The sequence below is a fragment of the Macaca nemestrina genome, chromosome 9 (genome assembly GCF_043159975.1).
Source record: "Macaca nemestrina isolate mMacNem1 chromosome 9, mMacNem.hap1, whole genome shotgun sequence".
Lineage (NCBI taxonomy): Eukaryota > Metazoa > Chordata > Mammalia > Primates > Cercopithecidae > Macaca > Macaca nemestrina.
Window position 1 is genome coordinate 40,483,186 of NC_092133.1, and position 26,367 is coordinate 40,509,552.

The window sequence follows — 26,367 nt, forward strand, 5'->3', positions numbered from 1 at the left end:
CATGGCACTGACATCTGCTTGGCTTCTGGTGAGGCCTCAGGAAGCTTTTGCTCGTTCGGGAAGGTGGAGAGGAGGCAGGCATGACACATGGTGAGAAAGGGAGCAAGAGAGAAGAGGGGGAAGGGGCCAGACCCTTTTTAATAACCAGACCTTGCAGTAACTAATAGAATGAGAACTCACTCATTACTACAAGAATGGTACCAAGCCCTTCATGAGGGATCCACCCCCATGACCCAAACACCTCCCACGAGGGTCCACCTCCACTATTGGAGGTCACATTTCAACATGAGATTTGGAGGCAACAAACTTCTAAACCATATCATTGGGTAAAGAAAATGAAGGGCCTCAAGCCCTGCCCCCTGTAATTCCTCTTACCCTTTTGGGGTTCCCTGGAGCACCTCTGGGAATCCCGAGGTTACTAGAACACAGCATGAAAACCACAGATCAAGGGGGTGGCTGTCCGTGTGTTCTTCTAGGTTTGAAAAGTTTGATTCTTAGATTAAGTTTAGCAACTAAGCCCTTCAGTGCTCCCTGCATTCAGCCATGAGATGCTGCTTTTATGATTCTTTGTGTGCTGTGAAACTGTGGCTGGGGGCATATTCCTTATCCTGTTCAGTGTCTTCCAGAGCAGTAGTTCAACGTCACAGGGTGTACCAGTCTATGGGGGAGTATTCACTGATAAATAGAGAAATAGAAAAAAATAGGGCAATGTACTGTATATGTGTGTGTTTACCAGATGTAGGAAAAGTGGCAAATGAAAATATAGGATGTGTATTTAAATTCACATAAACAGACTGGGCAAGGTGGCTCACACCTATAATCCCAGCGCTTTGGGAGGCTGAGGCGGGCAGATCACCTGAGGTCAGGAGTTTGAGACCAGCCTGGCCAACATGGTGAAACCCCATCTCTATTTTAAAAAAATACAAAAATTAGCTGGGCGTGGTGGCGCTTGCCTGTAATCCCAGCTACCCAGAAGGCTGAAGCAGGAGAATCACTGGGACCCAGGTGTGAGGTGGAGGCTGCAATGAGCCGAGATTGTGCCATGGCGCTCCATCCTGGGCGACAGAGTGAGACTCTGTCTCAAAAAAAAAAAAAATAAATAAATAAAAAAATCACATAAACAATGAATAATTTCTCAGTGTAAGTATGTCCTAAATATGATGTCCTGTATTTTTTCTGGTCACCTTGCATGTGTGTGCACATGTGTGTGTGTACGTGTGCGCCATCCTTATTTGCAAAGGACTCCCTTTATTCTGAGGTTTGTCTCTGCTCATTTTTGGTGTTAACATGCCTCCCTTTTATAAAATGATTGTGATAATAGATGATAGTTGAGGGCAGGTATTTGGCAAAATACGGGTTAGCAACCCAATGTTGATTTCCCCTAGCAATTTTTTTGAAATTTTGTGAGTCCATGAAATTAAAAAGTACTGTATACAGCAAACTCTGCCCTAAAATAATGCTCCAGGTGAGAAATTGATCTCAGCTCTGGTAAGTGGGAATAACTTTGTCTCTGGTAAGGAACTAGTATGTTTCCTTCTGTTGCTGGTGAAAGCTACATAACGTTTTCAGTTTCCCTTTTTGTTTGGCTCTAGGCATTTTGGAGGTCACAGATTACACAAGAGAAATGGCAATTATATTTAACTTCATGGTCTGCATATTTGTTTCCTCTTTAGCCAGATTCAATTCTCCTTTTTTTATCCTATTTTATGAATCACAATTTTATATACATGTTTTGTTAGTCACTTTTTTTTTTTGAGACGGAGTCTAGCTCTGTTGCCCAGGCTGCAGTGCAGTGGCACGATCTTGGCTCACTGCAACTTCCGCCTCCTGGGTTCAAGCGATTCTCCAGCCTCAGCCTTCTGAGCAGCTGGGATTACAGGTGCCCACCACCATGCCCAGCTAATTTTTGTATTTTTAGTAGAGATGGTGTTTTACTGTGTTGGTCAGGCTGGTCTCGAACTCCTGATCTCATGGTCCACCCGCCTTGGCCTCCCAAAGTACTGGGATTAAAATCTCAAGCCACCATGCCCAGCCTTGTTAGTCACTTAAAGTTCTCTCTCTTTTTTTTTTTAAGACAGAGTCTCGCCGGGCACAGTGGCTCACGCCTGTAATCCCAGTACTTTGGGAGGCTGAGGCGGGCGGATCCAAGGTCAGGAGATAGAGACCAGCCTGGCCAACACGATGAAACCCTGTCTCACTAAAAATACAAAAAATTAGCTGAGCGTGGTGATGCATGCCTGTACTCCCAGCTACTCAGGAGGCTGAGGCAGGAGAATCGTTTGAACCCAGGCGGTGGAGGCTGCAGTGAGCCGAGATTGTGCCCTGCACTCCAGCCTGGGTGACACAGTGAGACTGTCTCAAAAAAAAAAAAAAAAAAAAGACAGAGTCTCGTTCTTTTGCCTAGGCTGGAGTGAAGTGGCATGATCTCAGCTCATCGCAACCTCTGCTGCCTCTGGGTTCAAGCAATTCTTCTGCCTCAGCCTCTGAGTAGCTGGGATTGCAGGCGCCTGCCACCATGCTCAGTTAATTTTTGTATTTTTAGTAGAGATGGGTGTTTCGCCATGTTGGCCAGGCTGGTCTCGAACTCCTGACCTCAGGTGATCCACCCGCTTCGGCCTCTCAAACTGCTAGGATTATAGGCATGAGCCACTGTGCCCGGCCCTAAACTTCTTTAAAGAGAAGCATGAAAATAAATCTCAGCAATTCATAATGAAATAAGCAATGAGCAAACAAATAAATTAATCATTTACAGTGAACCTCTGTAATTGTACTTCTGTGATGGGAGGGCATCTCCAGTCTAGGATGGAGGTGTGTGACAAGTTCACACCTGCTTATCACAACTTTACTCTGTTGATGAGGTAGCCCCTTAGCAAGGATACACTTGGCAACCTGTGACAGGGAGCTCCTTCCCCACCCCGCCTTAGCTCTCAGTGGAAGGACAGGAACAGTCAAGCTTGTGTCCCCCTTCCCCTTTCCAGCCTTGCTTTCCTACTCCCTATCTCTTACCCCTTCCAAGACTTTGGCTCCTGCTGAAGTCGCTTGCATTGAGTCTATAACATGCTGGTGCCCTGCACTGATAATATTTGCAATGAATTATTTCTACCCAGGCCACCATTGACTTGGTGATCGGCTATGATCCGCCTTCTGCTCCACATCCAAATGACTTGAGTGGGTCCAGCGTGCCAGGCATGGGAGGTAAGCTGACCCTTCTGAAGGTCCAGCCACCCCCAAGGGGAGGCTGCTAAAGACACACAGGAAAGTGTCTAGAGAAAGCCTGCCATTGATCACAAGCCTGTAACTCCCTGCCCACCCAGACAGGGGCCCTGCGAGGCAGGTGGGGCTGCCTAATTGAGACATTGCAATTGTTTACAAAATGCCCTTCAAGGTAGAGGGGAAGGGTGAACCAGCCCTTTACTGAACAACCTCACGGTGAGCACAGAAAGCACACGTGGGCTCCAGCAGAAGACCCAGGGCTTTGCTTCAGGTTCATGGCTTCCACCCCATACAGTGTCCCCAGGCTGTTTGGCTCAAGGAATGGCCCCGTGCTCTCCTCCGTGTGTCTCCTCACCTCCCAAAGGTGCCACCTCTGGTCTCTGCTGTCAGTACCAGTCTCATGGGAGTGGTCTTCGACTGGAGCTTCCTTCTCTTTCTCCCATAATGCTGGCCCCATCTTGTCCCCAAACAGGCCCAGGTCCTCTAAGCAATTGCTTCTCTTCAGCATAACCCGCATTGTCCTTGGTCTCTGACATGGGTTGCCAGTCATTCAGGGCCATCAGGTGCCACTCTAGGTGGGGTTGGGGCTGAGGGCTCAGGGAGGGAGGGCCTACAGGACAATCAGGCCTCTCAGGCAGCTGAGTCTGACCCCCTCTCAGTGTTTTCCCAGGATGATGTGATGCTAAAAGTGTCTCTGTCCCTTCCTTAGCCCTAAGATGCATGACCAAGGGCCCCATCTGTTACCCCAGTCTCAACATGTGCCCTGGGAAGGGAGGGGCCCCTTATCTCACCACACTCACCTGCTTCCTTGAAACTCTCCCTCCTGGCTGAGCACGGTGGCTCACGCCTATAATCCCAACGCCTAGGGAGGCCAAGGCAGGTGAATCACCTGGGGTCAGGAGTTCGAGACCAGCCTGGCCAACATGGTGAAACCTTGTCTCTAATAAAAATTCAAAAAAATTAGCCAGGTGTGGTGGCTCCTTGGGGCCCATCTTCTCCTTGCTTCTCTGGTTCAGAACTCGGCTCTCAGGCCACCCAAGGGTTCACTCTACACCCATAGCAGCACCATCCCTGCCTGCCCTGCCCACTCCCACCGCACTTCTCATCTTGCTCAGCCTGATCTCAGCCCCTGGCCCTGCTTATGCACCCATTATGAATGTTTTGGCCCATTTTTTGACTAAGTAGTCGTGAGTTTCCAGTGAGGGTTAGCTGGCTTCCTCTTGGTAACAAGACTGAGATGGCCCCAGCACATCAGCAGTATGCTCTGCCCGTCACCCTCTTCCTAGCAGCACCCTGAGCATACTACTTGGCTTTGGACACTCAGCACTGCAGATGCCCTGCAGTGACTCAAGAATATCCATGGCTCCCTTTGCTTCCACACCAGTGATGACAAAAAACAAAACAAAACAAAACAAAACAAAAAAACCCCACGAAACACAGAGGACACAGGCCAGCACCAATAACACCATAGGGTGCAGAACCGAGTAGTCCCACCCATTTCCCTCGGACCTCCCCTGCCGATGACTGTTGTCACCAGCATTTGTATCTGTGTGGGAAGGGCACTAAGTGCTTTCTGGCCTGCACGAGGCAGCCCTCATTGATGGGCTATCTGGAGTAGCCTCTGAATTGGAAAGATCAGGGCATCTTTCTTCATTCTGTCGTTTCTCCTAAGCTAGACCCTGTTAGTTTTAGGGCTGCTGTCCTAAACTATTGCAAACTGGGTGGCTTAAGCAACAGAAACATTCTCTCGCAGTTCTGGAAATCAGAAGTCTGAAATCAAGACAGGAAATAAACCAAAACTTGGGTTCCTTGTATTTGGATTTCAAACAAAGAAGGTCACCAAGGGTTGGTCTGCAAATGAGCTGTGTCTGCAGGGCAATTTTATTTTTAAGTGCAAGATGACAAAGTGAAATTTCTACACTTGATCTTAGCCAAAAGGCCGAGAAGTGGTATGAAATTTCTTTATTACAGAAAATAAACCGGGCTCTTTGATCTGGAAGTGCTGTCTTTGTTCTATAAAATGAATATTTGCCAGGGCTGGGTCAAGGGTGGCATTCTGTATGTCGGCTTCCTAATCTGGCTAAGAGAAACTTTCCTTCAGCATTAAAACAAACCAAACCAAACAAAACAAAAACTTCTAATAGCCTCAACTATCTAGATGCTTCAAGGGAAAACATTTGTTTTCCCTAACACAGTGTCTTAGTCTGTTTGCATTGCTATAAAGGAATACCTGAGGCTGGGTAAGATATAAAGAAAAGAAGTTTATTTGGCTGATGGTTCTTCAGACTGTACAAGAAGCATGGTGCCGGCCTGTGCTTCTGGTGAGTGCTTCGGGAAGCTTCCACTCATGGAGGAAGGGGAAGGCGAGCCAGCATCACATGATCAGAGAGGAGGAAAATGAGAGAGGAGGCGAGGGTGCCACTCTCTTTTAAACAACTGGCTCTCAGGTGAACTCATTCATTACTGCAGAGAAGCCACCAAGCCATTCATGAGGGATCCACCCCCATGACCCAAACATCTTCCAGTAGGCCCCTCCTCCAACACTCAGGATCAGATTTCAACCTGAGATTTGGAGGGGACGAATATCCAAACTGTATCACATGATAATTCAGTTCAACTGAGGAAAGGTGTCTTTGAGCACCTACTGGAACCCCCTGCTGGGAAAGACACCAGGAGAAAAAAACAACTTACAATCTTGGGGGAATATAAGACAAACAAATATGAGACAGAGAACAGCAAGACATCCATACCTCTTGGCATTGCACACCTGAATGACAGAAGCAGTACATCTGGCCCAGAATTTGCTTTTTTTTCCCTTCAATTAACTTGCTTTGTTTTTTATTTTTTGTTTTTGTTTTTTGAAATGGAATCTCAGTCTGTCACCCAGGCTGGAGTGCAGTGGTATAATCTCGCCTCATTGCAACCTCCACCTCCCAGGTTCAAGCAATTCTTGTGCTCAGCCTCCTGAGTAGCTGGTATTACAGACATGTGCCACCATGCCTGGCTAGTTTTTTTATTTTTAGTAGAGACAGGGTTTTGCCATGTTGGCCAGGCTGGTCTTGAACTCCTGACCACAAGTGATCCACCTGCCTTGACCTTCCAAAGTGCTGGGATGACAGTCATGAGCCACTGCACCCGGCCTCCCTTCAGTTGACTCTTTTTTTTTTTTTTTTTTTTTTTTTTTTGAGATGGAGCCTCGCTCTGTCGCCCAGCCTGGAGTGCAATGGCCGGATCTCAGCTCACTGCAAGCTCCACCTCCCGGGTTTACGCCATTCTCCTGCCTCAGCCTCTCGAGTAGCTGGGACTACAGGCGCCCGCCACCTCGCCCGGCTAGTTTTTTTTTTTAATATTTTTTAGTAGAGATGGGGTTTCACCGTGTTAGCCAGGATGGTCTTGATCTCCTGACCTTGTGATCCGCCCATCTCAGCCTCCCAAAGTGCTGGGATTACAGGCTTGAGCCACCGCACCCGGCCTCAGTTGACTCTTATTTTTTTTTTTTTTTTTGTTTGAGACGGAGTCTCGCTCTGTAGCCCAGGCTGGAGTGCAGTGGCCGGATCTCAGCTCACTGCAAGCTCCGCCTCCCAGGTTCACACCATTCTCCGGCCTCAGCCTCCCGAGTAGCTGGGACTACAGGCGCTGCCACCTCGCCCGGCTATTTTTTGTATTTCTTAGTAGAGACGGGGTTTCACCGTGTTAGCCAGGATGGTCTCGATCTCCTGACCTCGTGATCCGCCCATCTCGGCCTCCCAAAGTGCTGGGATTACAGGCTTGAGCCACCGCGCCCGGCCGACTCTTAAACCCTAAAACTTTACCGTTCTATATAAAAGTAATGTCTGCTTCTTCTAATTTATATATTTTCAGATTCTTACAATTTAAGCTTGTTTTTCTTTCCTTGAGCAAAAAAAGAAAAAAAAAAGAAAAACTCTGCTTAATAAAATGTAAACATCACAGAGATACATGACACAGAAAGTGAAAATCTCTTGGTCCCGTCCTCCTGAGATAACCACTGCCAGCAACTTCTGCTACTGATTTTAAAGGTTCTTATCCACATAGTGGCTCCTGCAGAGGAGATATTAGAAATATTTATGCTGGAACACAAAAGTGAATATTCTTAGGAAAATTTGCCCCTGCAATTTAAAGAAGCTAGTTATGATCACATATCACAGAAAGTGAACACCTGAGGGGCTCTTTTTTAAGGAATGCTTTCTTAGAGCTTTTATATGAAGATGACACAAGGTAGAGACCCTGGGGCACTGGTGGCTTGACTGAAAGTGTGTGTTGTCAAAGATGTTCTTTTCATTGACCTCCCTGGCAGACTGTTCCCGTGACAGAGAAGAGGGCTGACCCAGTCTCCAGGCTTGACCTGAAAACCTGTTACCATGGCAACTTAATTTGCCAGCTGTCAGTCCGCTTAACTAGAGCCTACGTTCCCATAGCTGGAAGAAACTATTTTTGAAATCTTATGTCTATTTTTGAAGCACCATCTGCTAAATTTGCGCTCTGTCCAAACATAGACATGGAAAAACTCATTCATAGCCAGACTTCACCGCTTCAAATGTCTTTCATTCCATGAATCCGAAAGTCATTTGCTTAAAATTAATTATTATTATTTTTTTTGATGGAGTTTCTGTTCTGTTGCCCAGGCTGGAGTGCAGTGGCGTGATCTTGGCTCACTGAAACCTCCACCTCCTGGGTTCAAGGGATTCTCCTGCCTCAGTCTCCTGAGTAGCTAAGATTACAGGCACCCGCCACCACACCTGGCTAATTTTTTTATTTTTAGTAGAGATGAGGTTTCACCATGTTAGCCAAGCTGGTCTTGAACTCCTGACCTCAGGCCATCTGCCAGCCTCAGTCTCCCAAAGTGCTGGGATTACAGGCATGAGCCACCAAGCCCAGCCTTAAAATTAAATTTGATCTAGTTCAGAAAACATTAATGACACCTGACTGTGGGACATACAGAGGTGAGAAAGCCATTGTTTTGCCACCAAGGAGCTTGCAGTTCAGTAGGAAGGTAAGAGATAAACATGAATAACTGTAGCCCAGAGCTGAATGTAATACATTCCTCCCGAGAGGATTGACCAAATCGTTATACAGGAAACAACTGCTTTCAGAAAGTACTTTTTCAGCTCTGTATTTGTGGTGCCTTGCACAGCCCTTGAGAAGTCATAATTGTTAATAAATGCTTGGTTGGTTGAGTGAATGAATGAGTGAGTGAATGATAGGTGGGCATTGAATATGGTTTAAAAATTTTTTTTAAGAAGGGCGTTTTGGGGCCGGGCGCGCTGCCCCCGCTAGTTCACCAAAACTGCTCTTGTCAAGGTCACTAAAGACCTTCATGTTGCAAAATCCAATGGTCCAGCTTCAGGTCTCTTCTTACTCAAACTCTCTGCAGCATTTGTTCATTTAATCCCTGAAACACTTTCTGCTCTTGGATTCAGCCTATTTGAACCAACACGTAGCTGCTCATCCTGGCATTCGCAAATAGAAGTGATCACCAAAGAAATTTCCCTCGGCCAGGCGTGGTGGCTCATGCCTATAATCCCTACTTTGGGAGGCCAAGGCGGGCAGATCTCTTGAGGTCAGGAGTTCGAGACCAGCCTGACCAATACGGTGAAACTCTGTCTCTACTGAAAATAGAAAAATTAGCTGGGCATGGTGGCATGCGCCTGTAATCCCAGCTACTCTGGAGGCTGAGACAGGAGAATTGCTTGAACTGAGGAGACAGAGGTTGCAGTGAGCCGAGATTGTGCCACTGCACTCCAGCCTGGGCGAAAGAACAATACTCCATCTCAAAAAAAAAAACAAAAAAAAGGGAGAAAGAAAAAAAGGAAGTGCATTTTGGGGAACACCAGTGAATATGCCATAGCTCCTGGCTCATTCAGAAGTGTGTTGAAAGGGAAGCATGTTCCTGAGGGCTGTAGGTGCGAGGCTGAGACATTTGTCCTTGATGGGAAGACCATGGGGCTCCATGAAAGGTGCTCCATGACAAGGGACTGACTTGGTCCAAGTTGAACTGGAAAATGATCCTTGTGCCGGAAGATTGTTGCAGGCCGTGTTTCCAGGATTGGGTTTCTAATCAAGTGGCTTTGTCTAGTAAACTGATTATATTAGTCCAATTTTTTTCTAGGATGTTTAGGAAAATCAAAGTGCTCATCATAAGCAAGTGATTCTCAATATTTAGACACAGGGAACTCATCAAGGGAGATCTCTAAACGTGCAGTCATCTGGCGCCCATCTCCAGAGAGTTTAATACAGCTCATGTGGAGGGGAGTCCCCAGTCCGTATGGAGAGCCTGATAGAGGCAGATTTCACTTGAGAAATGCTGCAGTTGTACATTTCACCTGGTGAACGTGATGTTGCCCAGAGGGAGACAGCTCTCTGGGCTTTGTTATCTAGGCTGGCTCACAGGCTGATTCATCAACTGCCCCCAGGACTGCGTTTGCATCCCTACCTCTTACGTTCCTCCGTGGTACCTTTGCTCTGGTCTATGTATTAGAATATGCTAGAAAATTCTTAGGGCACATTTAGTGTTATTTACCCAGGAATTGGGGTGCGGTAATGAATTGCTTTCAGTAGGACACAAACATTTATTTATAAAACTTCTAACATTTTAGAAATTCAGAAAAAAATTATTCTACATTCCTGCTAAGAAAATATGTTATCTCCAAAATATTACCTGTTTTCCTGCTTCAAAACTTACACTTTCCTGTTCTGCATTGTCCTTTCAGCTTACACTGAAGATAATATGATATTAGCCCTTTGTTGTGCTTGGGCAATGACCTTTGGCTCAAACTGATAAAATTCTGGCTTAACCAGTACCACCATTTAACAAGACTTCATCTTGAAAAGCAGAATTAGGATCAAAGGCAGAGGCCAGGTACCGTAGCTCATGCCAGAAATACCAGCACTTTGGGAGGCTGAGGCAGAAGGATCGCTTGAGTCTGGGATCACTTGAGACCAGCCTGGGCAACATAGGGAGACTCCAACTCTACAAAAAACAAAAATAGTTAGCTGGGTGTGGTGATGCACGTCTGTAATTCCAGCCACTCTGGGGGCTGAGGTGGGACAATCGTTTGAGCCCGGGAGGAGATGAGTGGAGAGGGAGAATGTTTGGATAAAGGGGGCTGCCAGGGGCTGAAGTGGGGTCTGTGTTCCAGCCAGGAGATCCCAGTCCAGCCAGGGTGACCAGTAAGTGCTCCTCTTCCTCAGCCATTCCTAGGAGTTGCCTTCACTGGGGAGCTCTAACAAGGATCTCCCTCCCTGGCAAGGTGCAGACAAAGCGGAGTGATGGAGGTGAGGGGACAATGACCTGCAGATCTGGTGACATCTGAGATCTGAGTGCCTGATAGCCCACTCTCTTCTGCTTGGTAGAGAGAAGTGGTACTAGAGAAGAGTATGGGAGCCTGGAGGAAGAAGGGACATTGATATGCACTGGGGAAAGGCACAGTTGGGGATGCCAAAGGCAAACTTGACTGTATCACCAGGTCCTCTAGGGCTGCCAACTCTTCAGCACTGAGTGGGTGGACAGAAGCCACGTAGGCAAGTGTCATTATCATAAGTGACTGCACACAGGGCAGTTGGCAGGAATATTGCTGCTGAGCTTCTGGAAAGAGGACACAATACATCTCAGGAATGATTACATTGCTGGAGCTACGATGGAGAGCCATTTCTAAATGTTAATGGAAACATCACAAGTAAAGAAGAGTGGATCACACACGCGGTTACTGATATTCAGAAAGGAGACAGGTCAGTGTTAGATGCAGTCAGAAGCTTGGTAGGATTTGACCAAGTGACATTATAATTGTTGGAGAGGCAGGATGGCATTCCTACAAGGGAGTTGTGAAGAGCTTGTCACAGCCAGAGAGGGACAGTGAGGAACCTTGAACCATTTTGAATCAACAGATCTGGATTTGAGCATTGGCTCCACTATCAAGCTGTGTGACAGTAGGCATGTCACTTAACCTCTCTGAGCCTCAAGTTCCTTTCTTACAATATCAGGAGGTTGGATTTAATAATATGTAGGGTCTCCTCCAGCTCCAAGTTCTGTGATTCTATTAGAACAGCCTGGTCATGGCTGGGCGCAGTGGCTCATATCTGTAATCCCAGCATTTTGAGAGACTGAGGTGGGTGGATCACTTGAGGTCAGGAGTTCAAGACCTGCCTGGCCAATATGGCAAAACCCTGTCTCTATTAAAAATACGAAAATTAGCCAGGCGTGGTGGTGTGCTCCTGTAGTCCCAGCTACTTGGGAGGTCAAGACTGGAGAATCCCTTGAACCCAGGAGGTGAAGGATGCAGTGAGCTGAGGTCGTGCCACTGCACCCCAGCCTGGGTGAAAGAGCGAGACTCTGTCTCAAAAAAAAAAAAAAAAAAAAAAGCCTGATCAAAGCCAGGGTTCATGTATTATAAGAAGATGGGATGAGAGAAGTTTTTTTTTTGTTGTTGTTGTTGTTTTTCAGACGGAGTCTTGCTCTGTTGCCAAGGCTGGAGTGCAGTGGCACGATCTCGGTTCACTGCAACCTCTGCCTCTGGGCTCAAGTGATTCTCCTGTCAGCCTCCCGAGTAGCTGGGATTACAGGCGCATGCCACCATGCCTGGCTAATTTTTGTTTTTTTTTTTTTTTTTTTTTTTTTTTTTTAGTAGAGAAGGGGTTTTGCCCCGTTGGTCAGGCTGGTCTCAAACTCCTGACCTCAGGTGATCCACCCACCTTGGCATCCCAAAGTGGGGATTACAGGCATGAGCCACCATGCCCGGCCAAGAGAAGTTTCTTTGGTGATTACTTCTATTTGCGAATGCCAGGATGAGCAGCTACGCTTTAGTTCAAATAGGCTGAATCCAAGAGCAGAAAGTGTTTCAGGGATTAAATGAACAAATGCTGCAGAGAGTTTGAGTAAGAAGAGACCTAAGGCTGGACCGCTGGATTTTGCAACATGAAGGTCTTGAGTGACCTTGACAAGAGGAATTTTGGTGGACTAGTGGGGCAGAGGGCTGGCTGGAAGAAGCATGAGAATCAGAGGCAGGGTGAAGAATGTGAGTAAAAATTATTCTTCTGGGGAGTTTGCTCCCAAGAGGAGCAGGAAAAATGGAGCAGTAACTGTAGGAGGCACTGTGGAGTCAATGAAAGTTTTGTTTTTTAAAATGCTCGGTGATATTTCAGCATGTTTATATTTTGATGGGAATGATCCAGTAGAAAGGGGGAAAATGATGAACGTATAAAGAGGCAGAAATCGCAGAGGCGAAACTTGAGTAGCAACAGCAGATAGGATCTGTGCAAATGTGGAAGAGTTGGCTTCAAGTCAGGGAGCACAGATAGTTCAGTGACTAATTGTAGCAAGAGAGAAGGCAACAGATACAGGTAGATGATTGATTTGGAGTTGGAAAGATGTGGAGATTCTCTTCTAATTGCCTATTTTCTCAATGAAATAAGAAGACAGGTCAATAGTGGACAATGAGAAAGAAAGGATGTTGGAAGCTTTCAAGATGCAAAATAGGTGGCAGTTCAGAAAGATAAAGTGATTTGACTGTGCTGGTTAATTAGTGGCCATCTCAGACCAGGATCCAAGAAAGCTTTGGGATAGATGTCTTGGAAATGTGGTAAGATGTCCAGGCAGCCACGTGAGGACACTTACAGTTTGTGATCAGGAAATTAAAGTGAGACCAGTCCAGTAAGATGTCTGTGCTTCCCAGCCAAGTTCAGCTGGCTGGGTGCAGAGGTGACGTCAGTGGAGGGTTGAATAAACCAGGTAAGCACAGTGAAGTGAGAGGCGGAAAGGGATCAAGGGGCATGCAGTGGGGTGGTTGCAGGGTCAGGTGGCGGGATCTAACCTGGACTAGGGGAAAAGCAAAGACATGGAGGAAGTGGGGAGCAGGGAAGGCAGTGTGCTCATTAGATTGAGGCTGCCCGTGGGCTGGAGTAAGAGAGGAAGCAAACTGGAAAGATACAAAAGATGGCCTCTTGCCCAGGCATGGTGGCTCACGCTTGTAATCCCAGCACTTTGGGAGGCCGAGGCAGGCGGATCACTTGAGGTCAGGAGTTCGAGGCCAGCCTGGCCAACATGGTGAAACCCCGTCTCTACTAAAAATACAAAAATTAGCTGGGTGTGGTGGTGGGTGCCTGTAATCCCAGCTACTCAGGAAGCTGAGGCAGGAGAATTGCTTGAACCCGGGAAGCAGAGGTTGCAGTGAGCTGAAATCGCACCACTACACTCCAGCCTGGATGACACAGTGAGATTCCACCTCAAAAAAAAAAAAAAAAAGAAAAAAGATGGCCTCTCTAGTGGATTGAATAGTGGCCCTCTAAAACGCATGTCTATATGGAACCTCTGAATATGACCTTATTTGGAAACAGGGTCTTTGCAGATGTAATTAGTTAAGATAAAGTCACACTAAATTCAGTGACTATTGTTCCTTGTTTGTTTTGTTTTTTGAGACAGAGTCTCTCTCTGATGCCCAGGCTGGAGTGCAGTGCCATGATCTCAGCTCACTGCAAACTCCGCCTTCCAGGTTCAAGCGATTCTCTTGACTCAGCCTCCCAAGTAGCTGGGACCACAGGTGTGCACCACCACGCCTGGCTAATTTTTTTTTGTATTTTTAGTAGAAATGGGGCTTTGCCATGTTGACCAGTCTGGTCTTGAACTCCTGGCCTCAGGTGATCTGCCCGCCTCAGTCTCCCAAAGTGCCGGGATTATAGGTGTGAGCTGCTGAACCTGGCCAACTTGTTCTTATGAGAAGAGAGGAGGACACACAGGGAGAAAGGCCATGTGACCACAGAGGCAGAGACTGGAGTAATGCAGCCACAGGCAAGGCATGCTTAGGATTGCTGGGAGCCACCGGCTAGGAAGAGACAGGAAGGATTTTTCCCTCGAGGCTTCAGAGGGAGAACGTCTCTGCCAACATCTTGATTTTATACTTGTAAGGTTTGGAACTGTCAGGGAACATATTTCTTTATTTTCTTTTCTTTCTTTTTCTTTCCTTGCTCTGTCACCCAGGACAGAGTGCAAGGGCATGATCATGGTTCACTGCAGCCTTGACCTCCTGGGGTCAGATAGTCCTCCCACCTTAGCCTCCCGAATAGCTCAGACTACAGGCGTGCACCTCCACGCCTGGCTAGTTTTAAAAAAATTTTTTTGTAGAGATGGGGGGTCTCCCTATGTTGCCCAGGCTGATCTCAAACTCCTGGGCTCAAGCGATCCTCCTGCTTCGGCCTCCCAAAGTACTGGGATTAGAGGTGTGAGCCCCTGCGCCTAGCCAGATAATAACTTTCTATTGTTTTAAGTCACTCAGTTTGTGGGACTTCCTTACGACAGCCTTCAGAAGCTAATACAACCAGCAGCTTCCTGTTCAGTGGGAGATTGCTGACTTGGTGTGGCCCTCTGTGTTGGTGAAAGAGTTGCTCTTTGTAGATCCACTTGGCTGTGGATCACACTCATGCCTGGGTCTCATGAACAGGGCCTGCCAGCACAACTGCTAGCATTTTGCTCATGACACAGCTTGCACATGAGGGTGTGTTTAACAGTGCCGTAGGGGCCCCCTCATTCTTTGTGGAACCCATAGCATTCTTTGTGGAGCCCATACCATTGTTTAATCCCCTGCAGCTTCCTGCCACATAAAGGGGAGGTTTCCTGCTCGAATATTCTTCTGCTGCAAGGCACAGAAGCTGGCTGTCACCATGGCTTAGGCTGGTTTCCTCTGACTCATCCCTTTAGCCTAAAGTCTGAATAGCGGAAGACGTTCCCAGAAGAAATTGGCTGTTCGTTATCTGCAGGCTGATTCTAGAGCATCCGTTGAGAATGTAATGAGTACTTGTCCAGAGTCCAGCATTGCAAAGGGGTATGATTGACCCCGACTTTTTCTCCTGCTTACTGCCATAAACAATCACTGGCCCAAAATGGTATAATTTAAGGCAAGGAAGAAGTCCCACTTAGGCCCAGGATGACGGAAGGAAGTTCGTCTTCGTCGTTTGGAGGAAACCAACAGCTATCAGCCCCAGCCATTTTTTGGTCCAGGACAGGTTTGCAGAGGGAAGGCGCCTGGCCCCCAGTGCTTCCCTGAGGCTGGTGCCAAGGTTGGGAGGAGCACCCCTTCAGCCGTCTAGGTATTCTTTTCTGAGAGCTGTTCAGTAGTTTTTCAAATGTGAAGGCACATTTGTGCCTGGGATCCTGTTTCCCTTCCCATTTATTTACTCATTCCACATTTATCAAGCCCTTTCTATATACTTTATGTAAGGTGTTCTGTAAGGCATGGGGCAGATACTAACCCAGTGGCACTAGAGGAATTAGAGACACACACACAGAAATATAGAGTGTGGAGTGGGAAATCGGGGCTGACAGCCTTCAGAACTGAGAGCCAGGAACAGAGATTTACCCACATATTTATTGACAACAAGCCAGTGATAAGCATTGTTTCTATAGATTAACTAAAAGTATTCCTTATGGGAAACAAAGGGATGGGCTCTGGCTAGTTATCTGCAGCAGGAACATGTCCTTAAGGCAGAGATCGCTCATGCTATTGTTTGTGGCTTAGGAACACCTTAAGCGGTTTTCTGCCCTGGGTGGGCCAGGTGTTACTTGCCCTCATTCCAGTAAACCCACAACCTTCAACGTGGGTATCATGGCCACCGTGAACATCACGAAAAGCTCTTTCATCTTTCTTCTCTTCACAGTGCTGCAGAGATTTTGTTTATGGTCAGTTTTGGGGCCAGTTTATGGCCAGATTTGAAGGCCCGTTCCCAACAGATACAAAGAAACAAAGGCAAGCTCCCTGCTTCTGAAATGCCTGGGAGTAGGGGAAGCCTATGGGTTGACAAGCAGGTGCAAGACTGTGTGGCAAGGACTAGAAAGAACAATGTGTGTGGGTAGGACAGAGTGGGACTGACTCCATCTGGAAAAGGTAGGGAGGGTGTGTTGGAAGACAGTATGTTTCATCTGAAAATGAAGGAGGAGAGGAACTTACCTGGTAGAGAGTAGGACAAAGAAGATTCCAAGAGCTTGCATTCAGGTGCCCTAAGAGAAAAACCAGGTAAGCCCTTTTTTTGACGTCTCTTCAAGACTAGGCAAGAGGAGGCCCAGATCATCTTGCAGAGGACAAAGATTCCTTATCTTTGGCTTCCATGAGGTTTTCTCAGTAGCCTGAAAAAGATGTTGAGGTACTAGCAGGACAACATGTCCTTCACCTGCAGCCTGGTTTTAAATCCAGTTTTAAACCAGTGAGACAGGGTGAAAACTTGGTCCTGGTTTTAGCTCAGCTTCTAATCACTTAACCACAGGCAAGTTGCCTCAGCTTTCTGGACCTCAGGTTTTCTGTCCGTAAAATGGGGTGAAGGGTAGGTTGGATGAAGGATCTCTAAGGTCCCTTCTAGGACAACATTCTGTAGGTCCATGGCTACTTGAAGGAAGTGTGAAGTGAGGATCTAGAGAGTGTTGAGTCAAAGGATCGGAGGACAGAGTAGGAAGTCACACTCAATGAGTAGGAGACAAAAACAGGGGCCCACAGAAGAACCCAAAAAAGTAGATCAGGGGAGGAGAGCTGCCATGATCTAAAAATATGTATATGAGCACTGGTGTTCAAGGCTGTGGAAGATCCAATATGGAGATACAGAAAAGGGCACTGAGCTTTGAAGAACAGAAGCCAGACTAGGATGGGCAAAGCATGAATGAATGGATGGTGAGGAGCAGGGCCCACCCTGGGCTAAATTGCAAAGCAGTGCATATGGAGGCCCCCTCTTCCCTGGTGGCTGCCTCTTCCTCACTATGGGCCCCCTGCCTGCTGTGCTGCCCACTCTAGTGCCCCATCCCTATGCCCCACATAGCTGGTTCCAGGAAATGTCCTGTGCTCCAGAAGAAGCCCCTTCCAGTTGCAATGGTCTGAATGTTTGTGTCCCTCCACAATTCATCCATTGAAATCCTAACCCTGAAGGTGATGGTATTAGGCAGTGGGGCCTTTAGGGAGGTGATTAGGTCACGGGGGCAGAGCCCTCGTGCATGGGATTAGTGCCCTGATAAAAATGGGCCCAAGGGAGCTCCTTTGCTCCTTCTACCGTGGGAGGCAGAGAAGGCTCCAACTGTGTACCAGGAAGTGGACCCTCACCAGACACCAAATCCGCCAGTGCCTTGATCTTGGACTTCCCCACCTGCAGAACCATAAGAAATAAATTTCTGTTGTCTAAAAGCCACCCAGTTTGCGGTATTTTGTTATAGCAGCCCAAACAGACAAAGACACTGACTGAAACTGATTACACAGCAAAACTGAAAAATAAAAAGTTAATTTATTGGGTGCTGCTGCATGCCAGATACTGTGCTAAAGACTTCAGCTATAGATAATTACACCTTTACAGTCATCCTGTGGTAAATACCATTATTTTACCCTTTTAACAAATGAAGAAACTGAAGCTTAGAGAAATTAAGAAACTTACTCAGACTCACATAGCTGGAAAGTGGAAGGTGGGGAATGCATTTGAACCCAGGCTGCACAGCTTCAGAACCCAAGATTTCAAGAGCCATGCTACATAGTAATCTGATGAAACTCATTCATACCAGGATGTGAATGACTGACAGGTGACTGTCTGTGGAAATTAAATCTGTTTCATGATCTTGCATCGTAGAGAAGGAGTTTCAGCATCCAAAAGCAGCGTTCTAGACAGGGTGGCTTGTCTTCTAGGCTCTCTTAGATTATGTTGTACAGATTACCAGAAGTTTTAACTCTTTGTGTATTAAGAAAAGAAAAGTTTGTCAGTGAGTTTCAAAGAACTCGTGAATAAAAGAAAGGGGAGAGGTAGTGGGCAGAGTTGATTTTTGGTTTTTGGTTTTGTGAGGAGAGAAAGATCTGTGTCTACTTGAAGGCATAGGAAAGGCTGCAATAGAGACGGAACCCCTGGAGGTACACAAGAGAGAGGAGACATCTGGGGAGCCTGAAAATATTCAGGAGGTAGTAGGATCTAATGCATGTCAGAGGGTTGAGATTTTCACCCTGCTGAGCAAGGTAAACCTTTTCCTGAGTGCAGAGGAAAGGTAGGGGGAGAAAAGAGAGGACACGTGTGTGTGAAAGTGACAAGCCAGGAGGAGGAAGGGAGAGCACGATGATCACCTTGGTGCTTGGCAAGAAAATGAGGAGAGTTTCTTTTCTGCCATGAGGGTGGAAAGAGCAGTTGTGAATTAGGAGGTTCAAGCAGGAAACAGTGTAAATAGTTCACTAGCAGATCTCTAGAGAAAAGATCTGCAGTGGGAGGGATGGAGTTGAAGCCTGTCCTTGCAAGACTTCAGTGTTCCATAGCGTTTCTTCCTTTCTCCATCCTAACACTGATGAGAACTTAGCAATCCCTGGCTGGGTGCGATGGTGCCACCTCCTCTCATTGTCCCTGTGATCTCTGCCATTCTCTTGGTCTCTTTTGAAGGCAGCCTGAGCAAGAGCCCCGATGCACTGTGAACACATTTTCCTAAAGAATTTTTCCAAGTCACAAGAAGTCCCAAGTCAATGTCACCAAGAGGATCTCCTCCACCTGCCACTTTAGGAACACTTAAAACATGATGGCAGACAAAACTGTGTCCTGGAAACCTGAGCCTTCGGACATTTACAGGATAAGGGCTATCCCTCACTTGGTTTCTTTCTGATATTTTAGGAGATGGGGAAGAAGATGAAGGTGATGAAGACAGGTTGGACAATGCAGTCAGGGGCCCTGGGCCTAAGGGGCCAGTTGGGACGGTGTCGGAAGCTCAGCTTGCTCGGAGACTCACCAAAGCAAAGAACAGTCGGCGGATGCTGTCCAATAAGCCACAGGACTTCCAGGTAGGAACGGCCTGGTGCTCTGCATCTTTGTTTAATCTTCACACTGCCCATCTGCTGGCAATTGCAGTGATGTTTCAGTGGACCTATTCCAATGGACAATGGCTCAACCAGTAAAGGGAGATGTCAGTGCATAAACCCAGTAAGCAAAGCTCTCCATCTTTCTTCTGCAGGCACAAGTGGGTTTAGTCCAACCAGATGACAGTCTCCAGAGAAATAAAACTGTAATTCTCCTTCCCTTTGGCAGAAGGAAAGAGCTAACCAAAGAATAGAAGCACAAACACTGTCTGTTTCGTAGCTCTGGGCACTGTCTTAGACTTGGGAGGCAGCTGTGGAGTTGGTTCATCACTAGGCTCGGCAAGACCAGGTGCCCGGCTGGAGTCTGAGCAGTGACCTCCACCTGCCCTGCCCTTTCCCAGGCCGGCTTTGAATGATTTCATCCCCACAGCTGCTCTTGGTCTCTGTAACCCAACCCCAGTTCTCGTCTTGGGAATGAGCCCACGTGGCCCCGCCCAATTGGTAGCACCTGGTGTACCACACCGCTGCCCTGGCCTGGTGTTAGCAATCGTAGTAGGCGAAGGAAATGAAGCAACACCTGAGGAGCCTAAGGATCCCACGTGCTGGGAAAGGATGGGTGACCACCCCGCTTCTGTGCTGCAGATCCGCGTCCGGGTGATTGAAGGCCGACAGTTAAGTGGCAACAACATAAGGCCTGTGGTCAAAGTTCACGTCTGTGGCCAGACACACCGAACAAGAATCAAGAGAGGAAACAACCCATTTTTTGATGAGGTAAAGGGGTTGAGAGGGCATGTTTCTGCTCGCGAGTCCCACAGGGGAGGGAAACATGGGAGCAGCTTCACGGGTGAAGACACCACTGAGTTCCAATCAGAGATCACGGGAACAAAATTAGGTGTAACCATGTGAACACATGGCAGGGTCTTGGACAAAGCCCTGGAGTTTAAGCTTCGTGGTAAACCCACTTCTGGAGAAATGGGTAAGTAACAAATGTAGCCTTTTTTTTTTTTTTTTTTTTTTTGAGACAGAGTTTTGCTCTTGTTGCCCAGGCTGGAGTGCAGTGGTGTGATCTCGGCTCACTGCAACCTCCACCTCCGGGGTTCAAGTGATCCCTCTGCCTTAGCCTCCCGAGTAACTGGGATGACAGGCATGCACCACCACACCCGGCTAATTTTGTATTTTCAGTAGAGACGAGGTTTCACTATGTTAGCCTAGTCTCAAACTCCTGACCTCAAGTTATCCACCCACCGCCGAAGTGCTAGGATTACAGGCGTGAGCCACTGCGCCCAGCCAGCATTTACTTAAATAAAATTGTCCACTTGGGACAATCTAAAAGGTATCTAGCTTTTAGATATCTAAACGCTAAATGATGTGAAGATCCAAGGCTAAGCAGGTATGGGGGTACACACCTGTAATCCCAACACTCAAGAGGCTGAGATGGCAAGAGTGCTTGAGCCCAGATGTTCAAGACCAGCCTGGGCAATATAATGAGATGCCTTTAAAAAAAAAAAAAAGTACCTGGTCCCGTCTGTCAGTGGCTCTCAGAGATGCTGTTGCCTTTCTGGTGTTTTTGTGACAGCTTCTTGATGATCCCTTCCTGATGGATCCCTTCGACCCTTATGAGAGAGGACGCAATGTCTCCTAAATCTACCTTTGCTTATTCTGATTAGCAAGGTGTCTCTGAGGGACAACTCTCTGTGACTAATCCAGTTTTTTAGAGGTGTCAAAACATACTTGGCTGCAAAAATAATGTATGTTAAAGGAAATCAGTTATTAGCACACAGGGGTTTTGTTTGTTTTGCCCCCCATACTGATTTTTTTTTTTTTTTTTTTTTTTTTTTTTGAGACAGAGTCTCTCTCTGTTGCCAAGGCTGGAGTGTGGTGGTGCAATCTCAGCTCACTGCAACCTCCACCTCCCAGGCTGAAGCAATCCTCTCACCTCAGCCTCCTGAGTAGGTGGAACTACGGGCACACACCACCACGCTCAGCTAATATTTGTATTTTTAGTAGAGATGGGGTTTTGCCATGTTGTCCAGGCTGGTCTCAAACTCCTGGCCTCAGGTGTTCCACCTACCTTGGCCTTGCAAAGTGCTGGGATTACAGACGTGAGGCACTGTGCCCTGCCTCCCATAGTGAGAATTTAGCCTGTTCTATTGCCCTCTTTTATAACACTCCACAAAAATACGCAATACCTTGACAACCATCTCAAATGCCACAAAACTCCGTGACTGGGCTGTGGGGAGAAATGATATACTTAGGGAACTTTTCAGAGTCTTGCCCAACTGTGCTGAGGAGACACATTTCTGGGATTCCTCAGGCCTGTATCTCCTGCTCTGCTCTCCAGCCCAGGCCTGTCTTATCACACTTCCTCTTCATTCCCTGTAGCCTCTAATCCCAACCCTGGCATTTGTCCTTTTTTCTTTTTTTCCTCTTTGTTCAGAAAAGACATGGTTTCTTCCATGCAGCATTTCTCTTTCTTCCCCTTTGTTCAAACTGGCTTCCAGCTCTGCAGAAGGCCCCATTTTCTTCTCACCTATAACCTCTCCCCATCAAAGGAATCGCAGACGACAGCAGGCAGCCAAGTACAGTAGTATACACATTCTCACGAGAGGTAGGGGGTGCACAGAGATGGGGCACTGGAAATGGACTTCAGGGAAGGCAGAGAGATTCACGTTGAGGGCACGACTGGATGGGGAGGGGAGGAGGCAAGATGCTGGATTACTTGGGCCTAACGCGTAAACCCTGTCGATGCATTGATAATGCAGGTTTCCTGTTGACTCAGCTGCATTCCCAGGAGCCCAGCAAACATCTCCACCTTCCTCAGAATTTTCCCATTTTAATGAGTTTGAGGGGGATTAGCTCCCTTGGCAAAAGAGAAGACCAGTACCTTAATCAATAAAAAAATTGTATGGGATAGGAGAAACAAAAGTAAGATGATTAAAAACATATATATATATATATATATATATATATATATATATATGAGGTTTACTAAAAAAATTTCTAGCCTGGCCAGGCATGGTGGCTGACGCCTGTAGTACCAGCACTTTGGGAGGCCGAGGTGGGTAAATCACTGAAGATCAGGAGTCCAAGACCAGCCTGGACAACATGGTGAAACCCTGTCTCTACTAAAAATACAAACAATTAGCCGGGTGTGGTGGCACGCACCTGTAGTCCCAGCTACTCAGGAGGCTGAGGCAGGAGAATTGCTTGAACCTGGGAGGAGGTTGCATTGAGCCAAGATCAGGCCACTGCCCTCCAGCCTGGGTGACAGAGTGAGACTCTGTCTCACAACAAAAATTTAGCCTGGCATGGTGATGGGTGGCTGTAATCCCAGTTACTTGGGAGGTTGAGGCAGGAGAATTGCTTGAACCCTGGAGGCAGAGGTTACATTGAGCCAAGATCATGCCACTGCACTCCAGCCTGGGCAACACAGCAAGACTGTCTTTAAAAAAAAAAAAAAAAATCCTAGCCTATATATATCTTTTTAACCAAATAATATTAAACTTATTATCATCAATAATGGGAACAAAAAAAAAAAAAATGATGTGGTGTCCTCAGGTGGTATAATGGAAGTGATCAATATCACCTGTGTCAAGTCTTGTCAAATGGCCAATTTGCATCCAAGTGAGGAAACATTCACCCAAGTCTAGACTATGGGATATTCTACAAAACAATGGGCATGGTGGCTTATGCCTGTAATCCCAGTACTTTGGGAGGCCAAGGCAGGAAGATCACTTGAGGCCAGTAGTTCAAGACCAGCCTGAGCAACATAGTGAAACTTCATCTCTATTTAAAGAAGAACAAGAAGCAAGGAAAAACACAAGAAACAAAGAAGGAAATAGCACTGTTCTTTATAAAAAGGAAGCTGAAGAGACTCAAAAACCAAATGCAATGTATGATTCTTGCATAGATCCTAGATTTCTTTGAAAAGCTGAAATTTTTTTGTAGGGATGATTGGAGAAATGTGAAAATTGTATGTTAGATGTTAAATTTCTTGGTTATGATAATGGTATTGCAATTATATAGGAAGATGTCCTTGCTCTTAGGAGATGCATGTAAATGTATTTTGAAGGGGTGAAGTGTCATGATATCTAGAACATTCTTACAAATGGTTCAGTTTAAAAAAGAGAAAGATAAAGCAAGTGTCCAAAAATGGAACAATTGGTGAACATAGGTGAAAGGTGGTATTTATTTTACCATTCTTTCAGCTTTCCCGTAGATTACAAATATTCCTAAGTAAAAAGTTGGAGGAAAAAGTCTCAGCTGGAATAAATGCTCAATCTTTTTCTTTTAGGATTAACATTTATTAGCCTAACATGGTTAAACCTCCTATATACCTAATATTCATATCCCAAGAATCAACCTTCTTAAAATTAGCTTTTACAATGTGGTCAATATTGACTTTGCTGAGGCACTAACTTAATTTAATGGGCAAAATTGTCTTTAAAGATGCTTTCTTGGAGTAAAATTAGAGTCACTAGACACTAACAGAGCTAAAGATATCAGAGAAATTTAAAACACACGCCAGGTCATGCCAGCTGTAAGCAATTGTTTTAGTAAGCATTGCAACATGAAGTCACCTTGGATCTTTTTCCCTCTTTTTTTTTTTTTTTTTTTTTTTGAGATGGCTTCTCACTATATTGCCCTGGCTGACCTTGAACTCCTGGGCTCAAGCACTCCTCTCATCTCAGCCTCCTGAGTGTTGGGATTACAGAGGTGTACCCCTATACCTGCTTAGGCTTGGATCTTTACATCATTTAGCCTTTAGATATCTAGTCCCAGGTGAACAATTTTATTTAGTTAACTAAATGCTGTATTTGTTATTGACTCCTTTCTCCTTTTTCCAACATGAAGAAGTAGGTTTACCATGAAGCTTAAACTCCGGGGCTTAAACTCCAGGCCTTGCCATGTGTTCACATGGTCAAAACTAATTTTGAATTTATGTTTTGTATTTTTTTAGGAGGGCCCCCAAAATTATAGCATCAGATCCCACTAAATCCGAATCCCCTGTTAACATTTAAACATCTGCTCTATTGTTTTGGCAGTTGTTTTTCTACAATGTCAACATGACCCCTTCTGAATTGATGGATGAGATCATCAGCATCCGGGTAAGGGTCAGCGCGTAGGAAGGTACTGCTCACTCACTGCCAGGCAAAGCCAATCATTTCTTCACTACTCTTCTTTCTTGCAGGTTTATAATTCTCACTCTCTGCGGGCAGATTGTCTGATGGGGGAATTTAAGGTGGGTGACAACAGTCTGCTTCATTCAACTTACAGAAAGATGAGAACTTTCATAATAGAAATGTGATTCCTGTGTACCCATCTTGGTGGCATCTTGGGAATGTGTAAGGGTTCAGCATGATGACGCTTGCTGAAGGCTGCCTGGGGCTTGTCTATTTCCAAAGTGTAACACTGAACAGAGCTCTCAAAGTAAGATGACCTGAAGCTGCCATATCAGGGCCCTTCCCAGGGTTGTGTCTGTGGATGGAAGCAAATCCACTGCCACAGAGGGGAGGGGTGTTGACCATGGCAAGAAGCCCACCATCCACCTCCACTTACTGGGGGCCCCAGAGCTCCATCTGTAAAGCCAGTTATGATAAATGCAGAGTGTGAAAGGAAAGCCAAACAAGGCAAGATATTCAGGATGTTTCTCTAAGTAACTCTCACTGGAATGAAAGGACAAATTCTCGGCTGGCTTCTTCCCAGCAATTCTATGTGGAATAGGCTGTCTCTCCAAGAAAGGAGCTCTAGTCACTAGAAGTCCTAGAGGATGATCTGGGTCAGGCAGACCTGTGTTCATACCCTGTCTGCCACCAAGTAGCCACATGTCCCAGAGGAACTCAATCTCTCTGATCCTCAGTTTCTTCATCTGTAAAATGAGGTGATTGAGAAAAGTAAATGAGATGGTATGTGTAAAGCACCTAGCACGGTACCTGGCACACTGAAGTACACAATCAATGGTTATATTAATAGTAGCATTAGCTGGAGGAGGAGGAGGAGGAAGAGGAGGAGAATTGGACAGGAAACTGGGCCAGGTGAATTTCTGTAGGATGACCAATGGTCCCACTTTGCCTGGGACTTTAGTGGTAAAATTGAGAATAACCCAGGCAGATTGGGACATATTGGTCACTTTGCTTCCGTGGTCTCTTCCAGCCCTAAGACTAGCTCATTCATTCAATAGTGATTTACTAAGAGTCTTCCATGTGCCACACATCAGACAAGGCACTGGGGATACAGAGGATAAGATGGAAATGTTGGGTCTCAAGGAAATTTAAGTGTAATCAAGATATGATATTGACATATAATAATGATGGCTTCTTTAAAGTGACTAGACTGATTTTAAAATCTACTTAGACTACTTTTGATTATTGTTTTCCCAGATTGATGTTGGATTTGTTTATGATGAACCTGGTAAGTAATATTCTCCCATCAATTTGAAGTCTTAAATTCATTCCTTCTAACTCTGAAGATGATTCCAGGAATCAAGACAATCTGGGGGATCAAAGAATTAAAGGAATTTTTAAAAAATATTAGGGAGAAGAGAGGATGCTTAGTGGGAATAAATAACAGTAGCTTAGTACAAATGTCTAATTTTTTTTTTTTTTTTTTAGTCTTTCATATGATTTTATTTTCTTCCTTCAACCATAATATGATATCCAAACTTCGTCTTAACCGGCGGGTCTGTAAACACAGGCTTATTCATCCCACTTACAGGCAAGGCAAATGCTGCTTCTTGAAATGGTCCCACCATGGACCCTCTGGTCATCCAACCCAAGTCGCCCCCTTGCCTGGTTTTATCTTCACTATACTGTGAGGCCACTTCATTGAATCTCATCCCAGACTTTAACTTTTCCACGGCTTCCATGATTTTGCCATGTTTTTCACATAGAATGTGTCTGACCTTTACTGCATTGCCACCACCTTTGGGACCTTGAGCCTTCTTGTCAGCACTGTCACTCCCAGAGGCTGCTCCCCCTTTCCCCGCTTTTCCAGAACCACTTTTTCCTTTGGGCGGCATCTTGGAAGCTTGTTGTTGAACTCTGAACTGCTCCAGTTGCCGTTGAAATGTCTAATTTTTTTATCTTAACATTCAAAATAGATGATTTCTATGTTTCGTGAGGATATTCTGACCTTATCAAAATTAAATTATAAAACTAGTTGGTACAGCTTAGTCTTGTTTGTCACATGAGGACAGAATGGTGGGGGTGGTGTACAGGGAGAGTAAAAAACAAGACATGAAAGTGGAGACTCATCTGGGGAATTTGGTGTGTCATGAGGAGGCTTCCAAGAAAATGCAGTTTATCTTATGGCAGAGGAATCACAGACCTATCAGCATCTCGTTAGCATGTCCCTTTCCTTT

At 46.0% G+C, this 26,367-nt stretch overlaps 1 protein-coding gene and 1 pseudogene across 5 annotated transcripts in view; one reads left to right on the forward strand and one right to left on the reverse strand.

Annotated features, from left to right (window-relative positions):
• The window catches only part of LOC105480142 (myoferlin), a 172,915-nt gene that overhangs the window by 52,120 nt on the left and 94,428 nt on the right, over positions 1-26,367 (forward strand). For 4 of the 5 annotated variants that reach the window (XM_011738667.3, XM_011738672.3, XM_011738655.3 and 1 more), the window contains exons 5-10: positions 3,108-3,195; positions 18,826-18,992; positions 19,650-19,778; positions 24,053-24,115; positions 24,199-24,249; positions 25,388-25,418. In XM_011738667.3, the coding sequence (XP_011736969.2) occupies positions 3,108-3,195; positions 18,826-18,992; positions 19,650-19,778; positions 24,053-24,115; positions 24,199-24,249; positions 25,388-25,418 (529 nt within the window). The remainder of the gene's footprint in view (positions 1-3,107; positions 3,196-18,825; positions 18,993-19,649; positions 19,779-24,052; positions 24,116-24,198; positions 24,250-25,387; positions 25,419-26,367) is intronic. The other variant, XM_071069484.1, reaches the window with a different exon arrangement.
• LOC105480135 (peptidyl-prolyl cis-trans isomerase NIMA-interacting 4 pseudogene) lies at positions 25,633-26,066 on the reverse strand (annotated as a pseudogene).